This window comes from Topomyia yanbarensis, chromosome 1 (assembly GCF_030247195.1).
Source record: "Topomyia yanbarensis strain Yona2022 chromosome 1, ASM3024719v1, whole genome shotgun sequence".
Lineage (NCBI taxonomy): Eukaryota > Metazoa > Arthropoda > Insecta > Diptera > Culicidae > Topomyia > Topomyia yanbarensis.
In genome coordinates this window covers 85,823,311-85,843,935 of record NC_080670.1, presented here as the reverse complement: position 1 = coordinate 85,843,935, position 20,625 = coordinate 85,823,311, and the positions used below count along the sequence as shown (strand labels likewise).

Here is a 20,625-nt window from a genome sequence, read left to right as displayed (position 1 = left end):
TCTACTTTGTAGAAGGCAAAGGACTCTTCATGTTTTCTTTCGATCATGTCCATATGAGCCTGCCTAGTCCTAGTCCGTTCTATGTTTATAATTAATTCGCTCTAGAATACCTATCCATCTTTTAATTTCATTGTTAAAAAAATTAAATTTATTTGTTTTCAGAACGTTAATGAAAAAATGAATTCTGTGAACTTACTAGAAAACCTATGCTATTAATTCTAGTGCTTAGAAACATACTTTGCTTTGTGACTCCACCTGTTCTACAATTGTATTATATTAAATTATACAGCTTTTGGCAAAATTGTGACAAACATAATTATTCTATATTGTCTGGCTTCATTACCATGTTCTTCGAATCAACCTATAAACTGCACGTGATTTCAGGCGACATAATTTGGATTTTAATGAATGGAACATCAACATTTCTTCGCAGTCGTCCCGCAACAAAACATATATCGGTATACTTTGTATTTGAGATTCGTAATATAAGAGATGTTTCAGCAAACCATTGTCGAAAGCCGAGGATATAAAATCTGAGGTTAGCTGTATTAAATAACTGGTTTCTTATCTTCAGCGGTTTTGAAGATGTCCAGTGCAAAACATAGTGAAGTAAAATTCCGATATGATAGCTTTACATGTTACTTGGTGGGCCTCTAGATCGATGGCCCTGCAGACCGGAGTGTCTCGATCCTGGTCGGCTGTGTACAATTGCGTAGTGGTCAGAATCTATTGGTAGTGATCGATTTGAGTGTATCGTACTTCCTCCGCTGACGTATCCTTTATTTTGCCCACCATCACGACCGTGTAATGAGTAGCGCGAGCCATACTGTGAACCGTGCCAACTTCGATAGGGATCGTACTCTTCTATGATTGATGGTTCTTTTTCAATTATCTGTAATGTAGACTAATTTAATTTTCTTTTAAACCCATTGCTTTATGTATTGTCTAACCTCAGTTCTCGCACAACTGCAACTCATTGCTGTGCAAAGAAATATGTTCATCAGTAGCATGATAAGGAATAACACAGCTAGCGCGATTGTTAACCAAAGTAACCAATGTGGTCGGATACCATTATCTTCGCATAGAGGTCCAAGAGCTATTAGCACAAAAGAAACGAGAAGCATTTTATTACAAAATAATACTAAACGAGAGTAGTTTTTATTCAAATAGTACTAGTTTGAAAAAGGTCAAATTAAAATATTATTTTGTTATATTTCTCCTCAGTGAAAAATATAGCATATAGTTATGTATTGGCTTACTAGCTGAAACCACGTGCGATTCCAGAATGTTTCATTAATAATCCCTTACGGGATGTCACAAGAAAATAGTTGTTTAGTAAATTCCTCGACCGAGTGGGGGGGAGTGTTAAAGGGTCTCATCGTGAAAAAATGCGGTTTTTGGCGATTTGTTTTAGAAATTTGAGTGAAGAGAATTGATCAAAACTTTTGTACATTATAAAATATTATTTAAATAACATTCTGTAATTTTTCTATGCAAAAATATCGACAAGCAACTCAGTGACAAAGCTTTTTATAGAACGTATTTGGAAAAGACCCGATTTGCGGTGTTATCTGCCATCCAAAAACTACTTAACCGATTTATTTCAAACTTTGCAAACATAATCTATGTAAAAAATACCTAACCTCCAGGTTGAGTTTTAGATAATATTAGATTTTAGATTTTATTTTAAAAGAATAATTGAGCTAAAAAGAAAAGAAATTATTGGTTGGGAGACAAAATTTTTTTTGAATTCTATAAAATTTATTTAAAGTTACAATAAAAACGACTTAATCAAACTAACAGTGATATGAGACATTTCCTACACATTTCTCACACACTGTTGGATCATTCATTAGTTTGCAGAACTCATACGAAGTAGGCACCCAACTAGTGGTGGGATGAACACAGCTTCGGGTTCTGCACGAAAGTTATCAAATTAATAAAATGAGTAGAATGATCAATATAAATCAAATTAATAGAATAAATAAATCAAATTAGTTCAGCTCATATAGTCAAAAATTAGACAATATGAAATTAATGTAATACTTTTTTTCCCTTTTTTTATTGTAATAAATTAAATTGTTTCAAACTAAAATTGGATGAAATTAATAAAATAAATAACCGACCAGAATCAATAAAATTAATAACATATTGAAACTGAATGGATGAACTGGAAAAAATAATAAAATTAATCAAATTTTCAAAATTAATAAAATGTGTAAAACGAATAGAATGAATAAAAAGAACAAGATGAATAAAATATATGAAATCAATGAAATGAAAAAATTAAAGGGTTGTGTACAGGACACGACCACGGTGACATTAAAAATGTAGCTTTTTCAAGAGCGTGCAAATGAATTTTATCTATCACACATATCGACTCACGTTCTTGTTCACTCGCCTGTTTTCATATGTTACAATTTGTTATATACCCTCCCCATCAAAACATAATTTATTGAAAGTCTTTTAACGGTAATCGATTAATTAATCAAGTATCTCACTAGGTGATTGGCATTATTTGGCTGATCCATCTAGTAAAAATAGGCTGGTCTGTCCAGAAAATATATTCAAAAGAAAAGTTCCATATTGAGAGCTGTGATGAGGAAGCCCACGCCCGCCAACGCAAATATACAGATTCTCCATGAAATATGAAATTTCATTTTCCATTTAAATTATCAATAATGTACTAATGAACTTAAGTGAACAATCTTAAGTTTAAGTATTTCTTGATCGATTAGTGGTGGAAAAAATGAAATTATTTGATAAATTACATTGTTATGCAACGTTCGCACTACCAGTTAAAACGGGTTTTGATGCTATCTTGGTGACATTTTTCGTGTTGCTAATTATTAAAACGTGTTATAACTCTGTAGTGTAAACATTGTATTATTAAACCAATTCTGCAGCGTTTTATGTTATATAGGTGTTTTATTTATTTATTTATTTATTTTATTTTTCATCTGACCCACATGGTCTACATGAAATATAGAATGAGGAAAAGCCCATTTGGAGTCCATCAAACAACCTCCAAATGCGCGTAAAAACCTCATTATCTTTTCACATATACATATTAAACAATATTACACATTACATTACATAACATTACATTACAATGTGTTACTAATAATACATCTAACAAATCAAAATCATATTTTTGGTTACTGTGCATGCTGTGGTGGTGATAGGACTGACATAATTATATCTTCAGTACAGCGGTTTGTTTCATAATTTAAAACAGATTTATTTTAAAATTTAAATTAGTATACCCAACCGTTCTATTTGTTGTATACTTTAAAACACAATTAGAACTGTGTTTTAAATACAGTAGGGTAGGGTAGGGTAGGACAGATATTCTGACTGGATAAACAGGGAAAACAATTTTAAGTCCAGTAACGCTTGAGACATGGCTTGAATTTGAATCGAAAAAGAACACCCGCTTCAACTGCTGCTGGGACGGTAAGTTCTGTTTTAAAATTTTGCGTTGTGTGCAGTACGAAACAAAAGTGTTTGAAATTAGAAAACAAAAAGTTCTGCTGGGAATGTGATTGTTTCCGATGCAATTACACAGGTTTTTTTACGTAGGGGATACAGGCCGTATAAATGAAAACCGCGTAAATTTAAAAAAAAAACGCATAAATGAAAACCGCGTAAATTTCAAAATCCGCGTAAAAAACCTGAGTGTACTCTCCTATATAAAATACTACGCTGTTGAACAGTGCAATAACTACAGAAGCACGTTGTCAGATGCCTTACTGATAAAAAACATATAACCGAAATATGAAACATGAAAACCAATAGGCTCTTTACTCTACGCAGCTACAAAGCGCCGTAAACATGGATTAACAAGTTACAACGCACACGCATGCATAAAAATAAATATATTTTTTTCAAACGCAACATTCTTAAGCAGCACACACCGTATTGAATTAAATCCAAACCACCCCGCCCACCCACTTTGCAAATCATTCTGTGACACCGTGCTGGTACCCGAAAAATCCGCACACGGTCACCGCTGCCGAAAATGCATAGCGTCTACCGCTTATTGTAGTGCCCAGACGCTGCAGCCATGATCTTACCCGTTCGACATAAGAACAAAAACTGATTCAAACGCGTACGCGTCACCTCTATAAACTAACCATACATGGTTTAGTCATTTAGGTGCGAGTGTGTGCAAATGCCAACGTTAACGAGAATCGATAGCACTTATTGCATCGCCCGGAGACGATGTTGCTCTTATGGGATAAAAGCAATAACTGATTTAAACGGACATGCGTTGCTTCTATTTATGACTTTTCGTTTTTCATTGAGCAACTAAGCTGCCCTCTCTTGACGGCTGTGTCTGAGAAATCTGCCTCACGAATGGTAATTTTCCCGTTTTTCGTGAACTTTTTAATTTTACCAATTTCCAAAAGTCTACTTTTATTGGGGAGATATTAAATTATTACCAATATTTAAGTTAGGTGTTTCTGAATCGGTTGGTGTATGAATGATTAAAATCCATCTAGTAATATCGGAGTTATAAGCGTGCAAACCTTACATAGTTTCGTTACATGGGAGATAGTTTAGATTTTAGAATGACACCTAGCCCCAGATAGTGGAGTAAGACATTTTTAATGTCAAAATGGATTATATGAATGAATAGAAAAATAGAATAAAATGAAAAGATAAATGAAATGAGCAAAATAAATAAAATAAATCAAACATGAAACACATTATGAACAAAAATAATAAAATCAATAAAATAAAGAAAATAAATATAAATAAAAAAGAAGGAAAAATAAACGGAATAAATTCAATTCAATGATTAAAATGAAAAAAAAAACAATAATAAAACAATTATAAAAATAATAGGATAAATTAATGAATGACCAAAAATTAGATTATCAAAGTGAAAATACTGAAAGAAAGCATGAACTGGGAAAAATGAATAATGTATATGTTGGTAGCCACCATCCTAGCTTGAGTCTTGCTCTGCATGAGGCTCCACTTAGCCGTACGATCAAATTTCGTTACCATTCTGAATTCAGCATACCGCTGTATGAAGGGCCAAAAGGGGGTGGTAGACCCGTAGGTAATTACACCTACTCAGTATCCGCGGGAATCAAAGAGTCTCCTTCCAGCAATATTATTCAAAAGATTGAATAACGAATTTCGCGATACTTGTCAAGCTTTCCAGGAGATAGTTTGTTTGAAGAAGAGCGCGTCAAATTGTTTAGAACTGTTGGAGAGAAATTTATATGTAGTGAACGACGACCATTGTTCCTCCTTAACTCCGATTGGCTTTCCACTGCATTGTCCAGTTGTAACTTCAATGATGCTCTGAAGCACCCTTCTCATCCCGTAAATCATACATTATTACAATATTATACGAATGAATTAAATAAATAAGTATTAATGAAAGTATATATAATTAGATAAATAAATAAATATACCACAAAATAAATCAAATTTATAGATGAACACATACCGTCATCGGGGGTTACTTTACGCCAAGGGGGGCTACTTTACGCCAAAATTAGAGAATGATACTTTAGCTTCTAGTTCAAATTTAACGTTATATTTTGACAAAAGCAAGATATAGTATTATTTGCTGGTTCAACACAAACATAAAAAATGGATATAGGTATACGAAAATGCTTGCAAGTAATCGTAGAAGGCGATGAAACTGAAATATAGAATATATTCAAAAAGCATTGTAACATAAATTCTATTGGGTAAGTGCGATATTCTAGTCAAATTATTAAATAAGAGGAAACAGATTACGTGAAATTAATCTGGCAATGTAATGAAATTATGAGTGTTTGTGCTTTTTATCCGTATTTTTGTTTGTTTGGTAATTGGTGACCATATGTCCATTTCATTTAAAATTGGGGCTATTTTGCGCCTAGCTTCACTTAAATCTATATTGCACAACCTGTATATTTGACAGGAGTGGATCCAGAAAAAAAATTCGGCAGGGGTCTGAAATTTTGATTTTGGAATGAACATTGTACAATACGTTATTCGTCAAAGAGTCGTTTAATAAAAATCAGTTTTGGTGGTCAAATTCGGTTTAAAATGATTTTAGGTTTGAAACGAATATAAAATTGAAACAAATTAAAAATTTGTCAGCAAGTTGAAATTTTCCGGATCCTGGATTTCTGGATACGCCACTGATATTTGATCTAAAATTAACTCTTATTTTGGGATTTGATTCTAACTCAAAGCAGATTTTTATTAGCGTACTACTTTGACTGTTTTGAAAAATAACAGTAATCGATAATTTGCAAGTTGAGCAGTGTAATTGTAATGGCCCAAACATATAAAAACGCTATCGTTTCTAGAAGTGTTTAAACTATGTGTATTGAAAAAAATGTGTTGTGGAATTACAGAAAAAGCAGCGGGAAATAGTTCTGCAGTGAGGCGAATGACCTTATGGTTAAAACCTTGCTAAACAAAAATGTCCTCTGTATATTGGAAATGGATATCTCATGAAAGATGGATGAACTGACCTGATTATTAAATATAACAGTACCATTCGATTTTCTGATGGAAAAGCCCTTGCACTATGGAACACAATTAAAACTACTTTTGGAAAAATACTAAAACAAGGTTGTCTAATTCGCAAGGCTCAATAAAAAAGTATATCATGAAGAGCGTTTTTTCGCAGCTTGTTGTTTTTTATTGTAGGACTTAGTGACTCTCCAAAAACAAGGTTATTGGAGGCATGGGGCGCAGTTTTTGAACATACCCTTTTATTTTTACGAGCACGACATTCATTTGCATTCACACATAAATAACGAGAATAATCCATAACAATAAATCAAGAAGTTAACATTATTAAAAAAATGGCGTAATGTAGCCCCCCTGTGAGGGCGACTTCACGCCATTTTTTTGTTCTTTATATCTCATATTCAATCTTGATTTTGCAAAAGTTCTATTCACTGATTTTTGAGGTACTTCTGCCATATGTAAAACATCAAAAAGTTTCAAATTTGAAGTTGCGTGATCGTAGTTCTTGAGTGTAATGAACAAAACGTTTTATTTTTGGCGCAAAGTAACCCCAGATGATGCTACCTAAATAAATAAATAATTAAATAATTATAGAGTGCCTAATTAAAAATATTATGACAAGTAGACAAGAAAAGAAGAATTCTAGGTTTAATGTTACATCAGAAGACATAATAATGAAAATTTCTGTAATATTGTATGCAAATGTTGTTCGTCTTAAATTTACTGTGTTCCCATTCTGGAAGTAAATTAAATGAATAACAAATTGTCAAATCAACATATGTCCTATAATTAATGCTCACAAATATATGTAGAAGGGAAGGGCGCGTCAAATTGTGTACAACTGTTGGAGAGAACTGGCGACGAGTACCTTTCCTCCTAAACTCCGATTGGCTTTCCACTTCATTGTCCAGTTGTAACTTCAATGAGACCTTATGCACCCTACTCACCCCTCAGATATATAATGGAAATAGTGCATGAAAATAGCGCAGAAAGAGGGGAAAAAATAAAATATTATGTAATATAATGTAATATAATAAAAAAATATAATATAATACAGTATTATATAATATATTTTAATATAATATGGTTACATTAGGTAATCGTCTTGACATATAGAAAGTCTTTAATAATGAATACCTGCTAACGTTTCATACATAAAACTATAGATATCATATGTGAGAATGGTATGGTCAAAAACATGTAAATATGAATATTTTGTGTATGTATGTACATAGATAGCCACCGTTCCAGCTTTAGTTGTGTATTTATTACCATTCTGAATTCAATATACCGATGCAGGAAAGGAAAAAAATTAAAGGGTTGTGTACAGGACACGACCACGGTGACATTAAAAATGTAGCTTTCTTCAAGAGCGTGTAAATGAATTTTATCTATCACACATATCGACTCACGTTCTTGTTCACTCGCCTGTTTTCATATGTTACAATTTGCTGTATACCCTCCCTATCAAAACATAATTTATAGAAGGTCTTCTAACGGTAATCTATTAATTAATCAAGTATCTCACTAGGTGATTGGCATTATTTGGCTGATCCATCTAGTAAAAATAGGCTGGTCTGTCCAGAAAATATATTCAAAAGAAAAGTTTCATATTGAGAGCTGTGATGAGGAAGCCCACGCCCGCCAACGGAAATATACAGATTCTCCATGAAATATGAAATTTCATTTTCCATTTAAATTTTCAATAATGTACTAATGAACTTAAGTAAACAATCTTAAGTTTAAGTATTTCTTGATCGATTAGTGGTGGAAAAAATGAAATTATTTGATAAATTACATTGTTATGCAACGTTCGCACTACCAGTTAAAACGGGTTTTTATGCTATCTTGGTGACATTTTGCTTGTTGCTAATTATTAAAACGTGTTATAACTCTGTAGTGTAAACATTGTATTATTAAACCAATTCTGCAGCGTTTTATGTTATATAGGTGTTTTATGTGGTAATAGGACTGACATAATTATATCTTCAGTACAGCGGTTTGTTTCATAATTTAAAACAGATTTATTTTAAAATTTAAATTAGTATACCCAACCGTTCTATTTGTTGTATACTTTAAAACGCAATTAGAACTGTGTTTTAAATTTTGACTGGATAAACTGGGAAAACAATTTTAAGTCCAGTGACGCTTAAGACATGGCTTGAATTTGAATCGAAAAAGAACACCCGCTTAAACTGCTGCTGGGACGGTAAGTTCTGTTTTAAAATTTTCCGTTGTGTGCAGTACGAAACAAAAGTGTTTGAAATTAGAAAACAAAAAGTTCTGCTGGGAATGTGATTGTTTCCAATGCAATTACACTCAGATTTTTCACGCAGGGGATAAAGGCCGTGTAAATGAAAACCGCGTAAATTTAAAAAAACGCGTTAATGAAAACCGCGTAAATTTCAAAATCCGCGTAAAGAAACCTCAGTGTACTCTCCTATATAAAATACTACGCTGCTGAACAGAACTACTACTGAACTACAGAAGCACGTTGTCAGATGCCTTACTGATAAAAAACATATAACCGAAATATGAAACATGAAAAGCAATAGGCTCTTTACCCTACGCAGCTACAAAGCGCCGTAAACATGGATTAACAAGTTACAACGCACACGCATGCATAAAAATAAATATATTTTTTTCAAACGCAACACTCTTAAGCAGCACACACCGTATTGAATTAAAGCCAAACCACCCCGCCCACCCACTTTGCAAATCATTCTGACACCGTGCTGGTACCCGAAAAATCCACACACGGCCACCGCTGCCGAAAATGCATAGCGTCTACCGCTTATTGTAGTGCCCAGACGCTGCAGCCATGATCTTACCCGTTTGACATAAGAACAAAAACTGATTCAAACGGGTACGCGTCACCTCTATTTATAAACTAACAGTATATGGTTTAGTCACTTAGGTGCGAGTGTGTGCAAATGCCAACGTTACCGAAAATCGAAAGCGCTTATTGCATCGCCCGGGGACGATGTTGCTCGTGTGGGATAAGAGCAACAACTGATTTAAACGGACATGCGTTGCTTCTATTTATGACTTTTCGTTTGTGATTGAGCCACTAACCTACCCTCTAATGACGGCTGTGTCTGAGAAATCTTCATCACGAATGGTAATTTTCCCTTTTTCGTGAACTTTTTAATTTTACCAATTTTTAAAAGTCTACTTTTATTGGGGAGATATTAAATTATTAACAATATTTAAGTTAGGTGTTTCTGAATCGGTTGGTGTATGAATGATTAAAATCCATCTAGTAATATCGGAGTTATAAGCGTGCAAACCTTACATAGTTTCGTTACATGGGAGATAGTTTAGATTTTAGAATGACACCTAGCCCCAGATAGTGGAGTAAGACATTTTTAATGTCAAAAGGGGTGGCAGATCCGTAGACAGACACAACTACACGAAATCTTGACATATAGAAAGTCTTTAATATTTTTTTACATTTCTTATAAAAGAAATGTATAGAATTCGCTCAAACTTTCAAGATTTTTTCCGAGGCCCGGAGGGCCGAGTCTTATATACCAATCGACTCAGCTCGACGATTTGGGACAATGTCTGTGTGTGTGTGTATGTAACGGACAAATTCTCATTCGTGTTTCTCAGCAATGGCTGAACCGATCTTATCCAAACCAATTTTAAATGAAAGAACTAAAAAACAGTATGAACGCTATTAATTTGTTTTTGATTCTGATGTTTAGTTTCCAAGATATGAATGTTTGATTGCGTAAAAATGGCGTTTTTTGCAGTTTTTTAAACTTATCTGCCGAAATTGACAATATAGTTTAACAATTTATATGTTTTTAGACAGCTTTAACGAATACCTTTCGAACAAGCTATAGATTGTAGAAATCGGACTATTATCAAAAGAGATATTTAACATTAAATGCGGACGAAAGATTTTTATCATTTCCCATTGCCAGAAATATGACCAAAAACATGTAATCTATTATTAACGCCAAAACGGCTTATTTTAGGTCAATAGTATCTTCGGAGAATTTAATGGAGGTAATATGCCCTTTCTTTTGGTATTGTGCTTTTGTTGATTAATCCCCCTATGAGTGAGATATTTTCACACATTTTCTTGGAAGTGATTATATCGAAATGATGTCTTCAGCAAATTTGTAGCTCTTACTTTTGCGAATAACTTTACTAAAGACTTTAAATATCTATTTTGAATACTTTAAAAGTTATGGCTTGTTGTTTGTTGATTACTCTTTGTCGCCCATTTATTGTTCAATATAGTAATAATCCATTGAAATAAGCTAAACATTATTTCGAAAAATCGAATTTTGTATTTCATTTTACTATCTACAACCGCTAGAAATAATCACCGAACACTTCCAAGTTGTCTGGAAGGAACTTGATAACTTATCAGTACAAAAATGTTCATTTGTGCGAACCTTCTGACTGCAATTTTTCTAACTTATAACCATCGGATCGATCTGAAACATATCGGAAAATGAAAAGCGAAAAAAATAACTCCAAGCAACGGCGTAGCCAAGAGAAGGTTTTGGGGTTTAACACCATACAACACCCCCCCCCCCCCCACAACACCCAAAAAAATTTTGGATTGAAGTTGAAAATTTATTGATGCAGACTGATTTAATTCAATATTACAATAACAATTATCTGATCCGTAGATTTATAACCTGTTGTTGTTAACATCATTAGGACTTTTGATAAATTGTCGGAATGGGGTCCTGATATGTAACTGATCTATTGGTCTTGATTTCACAGTTGTTTAATAGCATCAATATCAAATTCCTGCCTGAAAACATTCCAATAGAAAATTCCAGAGTTCTGTAATCAATCATAATCCTCAGATTTATTTTCAAATTGAGCTCGTTTTTGTAGAAATGTACTGTAGTAAGGGTCTCTATTTAATAGGAAGCGAAGTTAAAATTGATTTAATGTCTATGAAACATAGAACTGCTCACCAAAAAAATGCATAACTTTCAACATTTGCTAAAATGTTTTTGCCTTTCTCATTCACTCTAAAATTCGTCAATCTAATCCCGACCTGGAGAGCCGAGTGTCATATGCCAATCGACTGAGTTCGTCGAGATCGGAAAATGTCTGTGTGTGTATGTATGTGTGTGTATGTGTGTATGTGTAAAAAAATGTGACCTCTGTTTCTCAGAGATGGCTGGACCGATTTGCACAAAGTTAGTCTCAAATGAAAGGTACCTTCCCATCGGCTGCTATTGAATTTTTTACTGATTGGACTTCTGGTTCCAAAGTTACGAGTTGAAGAGTGCAATCACACAGCAAATTCCCATATAAACTGAAATGAAAAATTTTCAAAATCAAATTTGTATTTTTGATGCCAAATGACTTTAAAATGCATGAAACATTGAGATGTTTGACAAAAATTGACTTCTTTGGACTTTGGTACATTTTTGCCTTTCTCATATAGAAAGGTTATGCAATCACTCTAAAAATCGTCAATCATACGGCCCGGAGGGAGTATGCAGTGAGGGGTTGCTACTTTAATATTGAAGCTAATTTAAAATTTCTTAACAAGTTGAAAAATTTCGGCAGGACCTGGACCTCCCGGATCATTCTCCATGATCCGCCGCTGGTTTCAAGCGATGTTTCAGTATCACATAGTATCTCAAGATCGTGGCTGTCGATCCATTGTATGTATGTGCAAATCGTACTGAACATGTAATATTCATTTCCACCATTGTATTGAACATAACCAGCCATGGAATCGTAGTGTGGACAAATGAGACAAGCACAATTGCACCACTAGATGGATTAAAACAGGTTTTTATTTTGGGAATGCGTCGAGTTGAGACGAAAACGTAATATGATTAATAACGAGAATAACAATTTCCGAATGTAGTGAGAAATTTATGAAAAATGACGATTTCCATTCGACTCTAGCAGGTTCTGATCGATTTTAATGAGCATTTGATTTTTGTTGTATGACCAATTGTATGTATAGGTCAAATGTTTAAAAACAGTAATTTAATGTCAAGATAACATCATTTTGAAACCGCCAATTTCGGAGGTTTAGTATCTTCGATGAGTTTTACAAACGTTAAAGAGCGCATCATTTGATAAAATAATTTTGACGGTATATCGTCCAAGAAGTATTTATGGTGAATTTTCTCAGGTTAATATTCATGACTACAATAAAGTCTCAACAAATTCGCTAAAGACACAACCTTGTTACTATTTTCTGGAAAATATTTCTGCATAATTTTAAAACTTCAAAAATTATGTCAACAGTTTTTTCGGCATTTAATTAGCAAGGTACTGGAAGGTGAAGTATATTTTTCAATATTTAGAGCCATAGTACTCAAGGGAGAGCAAGGTGTTGAAAGGAGAAAGTTTAGAAAAGCGTGGAAGGATCATATATGCAAGCTTAGAGCTCACCGGCGACTTAACCCTTTGTCTGCTACCGTAGGGGTCAGGGTCTTTTGGCATTAGAAATGCGAATCACCTGAGTCTACGGCATGTCCGTAGACTCAGGTGATTCGCATTTCTAATGCCAAAAGACCCTGACCCCTACGGTAGCAGACAAAGGGTTAAGTCGCCGGTGAGCTCTAAGCTTGCATATATGATCCTTCCACGCTTTTCTAAACTTTCTCCTTTCAACACCTTGCTCTCCCTTGAGTACTATGGCTCTAAATATTGAAAAATCTACTTCACCTTCCAGTACCTTGCTAATTAAATGCCGAAAAAACTGTTGACAAATTAACTCAATAGGTCGTTAACAAAAATGGTTAACAAAAAAATGGTAAAAAAAAAAATCAAAAATTATGGTTTCGGAATTATGCCGTTTGGACAGTAAGATCGATTTTCACCAAACCCCCACCAAACCGAATTTCTGGCTACGCCGCTGACTTGAAGTAAGTAGAAACAAAGTCGTTCTACACTCGTTCACAAGAAACTTCTTCGAATGCTGAATATCTATTATAATACATTGACACCCCAATTTTATCAGCCAAATATGAATTGCCAAATATGATTTTTTATTGCATCGAACTACAACAATTTTTAGGTAGCTTTCAAGGGGTTATTTGGCGAACCTATTCCAATTCGTATACTAATTAATTGGTATACTTAAGGGTTTATATGTTGCAGATAGAGAAAATACTGAAATTTTCAGCTTTTTTCCTACACAATATTACGAAAGCTTATTAAACAATTTTTCCTAATAAGTTTGTCAAAATTATAAACTATTTGAATTTTTTTAATAGTTTAATTTTTTATTTAACCGTGATTTTTTAATAAATAGTGACCATCGCTTCTCAACGTAGTCTATTTTTCATGGCTTGCGGTGAGCACGATCTCTCGAATTGCTGAACTGAAAATTATGGAATAGAAATAAATTTTTAGTATTCTTTACAGATTTAACTCGCCGCGCAGATAGCTCTGAATTAGACCCGCTGGTGCCCTAAGACGATTTCGCTAGATTTTCGGAGCACTATGCACCCAGTGCATTAACGCAAGTGACGGAAGGCTATCGAAAAGTTTCGTGAAAATGAAAATTCCAGTAATGATGATGATTTCCCCAAACGGTTCGTTTTCGAGAGGTTTTTATTTGTTCTTTGGCATTAGGATTAGCGATAATAATTCAAATCAAGGATACTACTGGGAAGTCACCTTTAGAAAAAGTCGATGTCGAAGTAAAACTTGGAACTATGCTCGCATGCACTTCAGAGATAGCGTGATATCAGGAGCTGCGATTTCATTTCAAGGCCTTTTTTTGAAAAGGGCGATACTCACAAATGTAAACATAAGGCTTTTTTCATACATGCGAATGATATATAAATAACCCCTTTAGGAAAATTCAGTTTTCCAACCACACTTTAGATATTTTATTAACAGAGCATTAACGATAATTCGATGGTATGTCTATTTTATGGGCCATTTTTTCGCTTTCCCATTGATTTGGTTTGAGATTTCAAGCACTAATGTTGTCCTATGCTGATTTGAGCGATTCTCTGAGTCCTGCCACTATCCCATGTAGTATGTGTTATCAAAAACATCGCGAAACATCAAGTTCTAAATGTTCTCAAACGTTATAATATCCGAAGAGAGTGATAAGAATTATAAGAAATGTCTCATCACACTGTTAGGTGGATTAAAAGCGTTTTTAATATTGTAGCGACATATAATTAGCAAGGGACTGGAAGGTGAAGTATTTTTCAAATATTAAGAGCCATTGTACTAAAGGGAGAGCAAGGATTTGAAGTAAGAAAGTTGTAGAAAAGCGTGGAGTAGGGTCAATGAACAAGCTTAGAGTTTCCCGGCTACTTAACTCTTTGTCTTCTGCAGCGCAAGAGTCAGGATCTTTTGGCATTAAATGTCGCCTGAGTCTGCGGCATGTCCGGACAAGCGTAAAGTCAATTTAATGACTTATGCTGTCGGAGCCGACAAAAAGTTAAGTAACGGAAAACTTCCACCCTAAGCATTGTGCGACGATGAAACTCATTGAATGAGTTAATTTTTGCCCTCACTAATTGCCTGCCGGGGTGTTTTATTTCATCGATTCTTGTGTCTGCCTCAACATGTTGTGCATATAGTCAATGTGTGTTGATTGAACACGGCGTCTTTAATAATGAATACCTCCTAATGCTGCATACATAAAACCATAGATATCATATGTGAGAATGGTATGGTCAAAAACATGTAAATATGAATATTTTGTGTATGTATGTACATAGATAGCCACCGTTCCAGCTTTAGTTGTGTATTTATTACCATTCTGAATTCAATATACCGATGTATGGAAGGCAAAAAGGGGTGGCAGATCCGTAGATAGAGACAACTACACGAAATCCAAGGGAATTGGAGAATCTCCTTCCAGAAGTATAATCCAACAGAATGCATAACAAGGTTAGCAGTACTTGTCAAGCTTACCACGGGATGGTTTGCTGGAGGAAGAGCACGTCACATTGTTAGTTTACTGGGATTTCGTTAAGGGGGCATCTAGTGTAGAGGGTAAAAATAATCGACTTCTTTTTTATCCACTTAATTGTTAGTGTTGAACTTCTAAAAAGGTCTGCCGCAATCTCAGGAATTAGAATATATTGGCATAAATGGCACGTTCCCCTATGTAGTCGGCGATTTGTACCTTGCCGTATGTTTTCATCATTTCCTGACTTTTCGTCATTTCCTGGAAGGACAAGGAGGTCTGGGAAAGTAGAAGGGTGGGAAAAATAACCGCACAAAAACGAAAACAAACAGCAGGTAAGTTAAACTCACAAGTAGATCAACCTGCCTGCGAGTAAGCCTAAAGCTCTTTACTGCATTGGATAAGAAACTTTAGTATGTCTCTGAGTTTCAGTCGTCCATACATGGTTTCGTCTATATAAGGACGGACGAAAACTAGAAATCGCAATTGCGCTACTGCTGGACAGTTGCAAATTAGATGATATGAGGTTCCATAGTCGGATTCACAAAGATCACATGAAAAAGACTCAGCGCGCTGAATAGTTTCCATATGATAATTGAGATTGTAGTGGCCGGTTAAAGCCCTGGTCAGCATGCCGCAGTGGAGCTTCGATAAATGTAGGAGATTTTTCGAAATCACTGGGCACGGTTGTTCTAGAAACGTTCATTTCCAGTAATACCGGAATGTCCGGGCATCCAGACAAGGTAGATAATGTTGACATTGCTTAGTTCTTCGATTTGGGTTCGGTACGCGATCACTAGCTTGGACCGTGATTTGTCTGAGCTAAGGGCCTTGATTGCAGCCTGACTATCGGATCAGAAGTTTGTAACTCTGCCAGACAAACTCAGTCGAAGGGCCGATTGTATCCCGCACATAATCGCAAAGATTTCTGGTTGGAATACAGTACAGTATCTACCTAGTGAGTGAGATTGTTCCAATCTCATTTCACGACAGTAGACACCAGCACCAGCACGTCCCTCCATCAGAGAACCGTCAGTGTAACAGACCACTTGCATTTGTTGTTGTCTTTTCATATAGCCATACAACCACTCCTCTCGAGAGGGAAGGTGCTGTAAGGAAAACTACAAGTGAGTCTAATATCGCTGGGAGCAAGAATATCTTCATCCCATGTAACCATTTGTGACCACAATCGTGTATGACTGGTAGCAAGATCAACATGGTTACTGTTCCAAAGCCCAGTAACCTGTAGTCTGTATGATAGTGCTTCTTGTTTGAGGTGTACGTGTAATGGTTTGATATTTGGAAGTGCCTCAAGAGCAGCAGTCAGAGTTGTGGTGAAAGCACCAGCCAACGCCATGAGCGCCATTCTTTGCAGATGGATTAGCTTTAACTGAACTGTCATCACCTCTCCCCTCTGCTACCACATAAGACATCCGTATGACAGTATTGAACGTACAATTGTCGTGTAAATCCAATATATGTATTGAGGTTTAAGACCCCAGGTGTTTCCAAAAGCTCATTGAGTTTCTTCAACAAGCCGTCGGCTACCAAGATCCATAAGAATGGTGACTGAACACCATTCACCACCACCAGGAAAACCGCAAATACTCAACTTCCGTATCTCAGCCTGTCGCAGCGACGAGCAAAGAATGCGGTTACTAAGCATTGCGTTTATCTAACCCGAGATACATGATGGTATCCCATGACCGCGCGTCGCTTCCAGAATAGACTGGAAGGAAACATTGTCAAAAGCACCCTCAATATCTAGGAATACACCCAAGCTAGATTGCTTGAGCGAGAAGGCTTTCTCAATGTTGTAAACAACATCGTGAAGCAGAGTGATCGTGGAGTTCCCACACTGATATGCATTTTGCATTTTGTGCAGTAGATATTCAACTAAACTAACGTTCCTAATGTGATGATTGATTATTCGTTCCAAAGCTTTCAGAAGAAAAGAACTTAAGCTGATAGGCCTAAAAATTTTGGCTTGAGCGCCCCCCTTTGGGAATAAATCTAACAGTAATTTCTCGCCATGCTTTCGGGATATACCCGGTAGCAAAACTGGAAAGCATAATCTATTTCAAGACATGTTTGAGAATATCAAATCCCTTTTGCAGTAGCACGGGAAATATCCCATCTTTTTCGATTGATTTGTATGGAGCAAAGCTGTCTACTGCCCACTTGAACGATTCAGTGGTAACCAATGTGTGTGCTAACGCCCACGAGTCCGAACCACCAGAATGAGATCTGTGAACATTGTTCAGCTCTGGATCAATACAACCTGGGAAGTGTGTGTCGAAGAGACAATTAAGAACATCTTTTTCGTCCGTCACATAAACACCATCTCTGGTTTTTAAGGAGTTCAACTGAAAATCATTCGATTTCGAGAGAATTTTATTTAACCTGCTAGCCTCGTTCAGGCAAGTGACATTGGTGCATTGGTTTTGCCAGCCAGTCTGCTCTGCAGATCTAAGATATTTCTTATATGCACTACGAGCTGGCCTGAAAGCCCTGGAATCATCACGCTGACGCCGATTCCAAGCTCTTCTCATATCCTTCTTCATTCTTTAGGAGGATGCTACTATGAATGAGTTTGTCGCTTCCACGACATCATCTAAGCCGTCTAGTTGACTAATTGTTGGAAAATATCCATGAAATTTAGTCGCCAAGTTTTCCAAAAAATGTTACCACATTGAAGGTGACATCAAAATGATCGAAAAATATGTATTTATGATCGGATAGAGACGGTTCAGTTTCATTTCAGTTTCAGATTTGTACTACCTAGGCACTTCATCAGTTCAGAGCCTCTCAGATTGATGTCTTTTTTTTTTTTTTTTTTTACAATGGAGAAGACCTTTATGTCCTAGCCCAGTACACGTGCTAACGGTAGGGTCCAATCTACCACACGGGGTGCACTGGGGGCGTGTCGGACTCGAATGGTGACCAGCCATTAATACCGACTAAACTCCATTGGGCTCCGCCATCATTCCTCCCAGGAACTACCTCTCGGTATTACTTCTGGGGGGATGGCTGTACTATATGTACTCATTCACTCTCACTCACGCGATCATACATCCTGTATGAGGCTTACTTGGGTGCTCTCTCAATCACACTTTGATTCACTCTCAAACACTCCCACATGAGGCTGACTTTTGTGCTCACCTTTTACGTTCCATGCGAGGCTGACTTGTGTGCTCACCTTACTCATTCCTTGCTAGGCTTACTTTTGTGCTCGCCCTACCCATCCATGTGAGGCTGACTTGGGTGCTCATCCTATCACCTGATTCACTCTCAATCGTGCCACTCTATTGTACCTTTGTCACTCCCTCTGGCATCCCATGTGGGACATTTTTCTTAGGCCCCACTTCTGACATACCATGCGAGGCTGACTTTTGTGCTCACCTTTTTCATTCCTTGCTAGGCTGACTTTTGTGCTAGCCTCTACCAACCTGTGAGGCTGACTTTTATGCTCACCCTTAACATGCAGTGTGAGACTGACTTGGATGCTCACCCTTTCACTCCTCTGCCACGCCATGAGGCATCGATAGCTTAGTTCCAACATACTACGCTACGACCCTCCCGTCTTGGCATGAGGCAGTCCACTTATACGCCTATACACTCACTCTTCTGTCTTGTTTCGGGGTGGCTGGGTTTACCCCTTACGCGGTTGCCATTCGCTGCGCCAACCTACCTCGGCATGAACAGACCATTCACTCTCTTATTTTGCGCTTGGCCTTTTTCGCTCCAACTAACCAATCACTAGTTAGCCGTGCCCGCCGTCTGTTGCTCGGTTCGCCAGATTACCTGTAGCCTTCTGGCAATCTGGATGGTAGCAGCCGAGACTGCGTTCCACTTCTCCACCGTTTGACACATCCGCTGAATAAGGGTATCCGGGGTTGTGTCCCAGCCACAGACGTCAAGCATTGCTCTTCTTTCGACGTCGAACCGATGACATACGAACAGTATGTGCTCGGCAGTTTCATCTACACCTGGGCAGTCCGGGCAGACTGGGACCTCCGCGTGTCCGAACCTGTGGAGGTACTGACGGAAACAGCCATGGCCTGACAGGAATTGTGTCAGGTGGAAGTGAACTTCCCCATGGGGTCTTCCCACCCAGCTCGATATGCTAGGTATCAGCCGGTGGGTCCACCTACCTTTCGAGGAGTTGTCCCACTCACGCTGCCATCTGGCGACCGAGGTCACCCTGGTGCGCTCGCGGGCTCCCCTATTTCCACGTAGCTCAAAACACTCCTCATCTTCCCGAATGACCAGCCCGACTGGCATCATGCTCGCTATCACGCAGGATGCATCGTGTGATACCGTGCGGTAGGCAGATATCACTCTGAGGCACATCACGCGGTAGGTGCTCTCCAGTTTCTGTAGGTAACTGGTTACCCTCAGTGCTCTTGACCATGACGGGCCGCCGTACCTGAGGATAGATACGGCAACGCCTGCCAGTAACCTACGTCTACTGGCGCACACCTTTGAGCTGTTGGACATCATTCTCGATAGTGCCGCAACAGCAGTCGACGCTCTCTTGCACGTATAGTCGACATGGCTGCCGAAGGTCAGCTTGTCGTCTATAATGACTCCGAGAGACTTCAGACTTCGCTGTGAAGTGATCGCGACTTCTCCCACATGGATAACTGCATGTTGTGCCGACTTGCGGTTGTTGACGATAACTACCTCCGTCTTATGATGAGCGAGCTCCAGGCCTCTCGCGCTCATCCATTCCTCCACCGTGCTAATCGCGTGTTCTGCGGTTAGTTCTACCTCAGGAATTGACTCCCCGTAGACCTCCAAGGTTACGTCGTCGGCAAAGCCGACGATCTTGACCCCAGGAGGGAACTTCAGTCTCAGAACCCCGTCATACATGAGGTTCCATAGCACCGGGCCTAGGATCGAGCCCTGCGGGACTCCGGCGGTAATCGGAACCCTTTTCTGACCGGCATCGGTCTCGTATAGCAGTACCCGGTTTTGGAAGTAACTTTCCAGGATCCGGTACAGACCCACCGGTAGGCTAAGCCGGTGTAACGAGAGCGCGATGGCATCCCAGTTTGCGCTGTTGAATGCGTTCTTCACGTCAAGTGTCACTAATGCACAGTATCGAATACCTCGCCTTTTTCGTTGGATCGCTATCTCGGCAGTATTTATCACTGAGTTGAGAGCGTCCACTGTGGACTTACCCTTCCGAAAGCCAAACTGGTTGCTTGACAGACCGTCCGTACCTTCCGCGTACGGGGTGAGCC

At 37.5% G+C, this 20,625-nt stretch overlaps 1 protein-coding gene and 1 long non-coding RNA gene across 2 annotated transcripts in view; both read right to left on the bottom strand.

Moving 5' to 3' along the window:
• Positions 1-301: 301 nt before the first annotated feature.
• Positions 302-20,625, bottom strand: part of LOC131693959 (uncharacterized) — a 426,221-nt gene continuing 405,897 nt past the window's right edge. Inside the window, exons 8-9 of the mRNA XM_058982266.1 lie at positions 951-1,096; positions 302-892 (exon numbers count right to left, since the gene is read on the bottom strand). Of these exons, the coding sequence (XP_058838249.1) occupies positions 632-892; positions 951-1,096 (407 nt within the window). The 3' untranslated portion in view covers positions 302-631. The remainder of the gene's footprint in view (positions 893-950; positions 1,097-20,625) is intronic.
• Positions 7,115-7,804, bottom strand: LOC131694052 (uncharacterized). Its single transcript, XR_009306388.1, has 2 exons — positions 7,293-7,804; positions 7,115-7,228 (listed from the first exon to the last, which is right to left on the bottom strand). It is a non-coding gene; the product is annotated as an uncharacterized LOC131694052 (long non-coding RNA).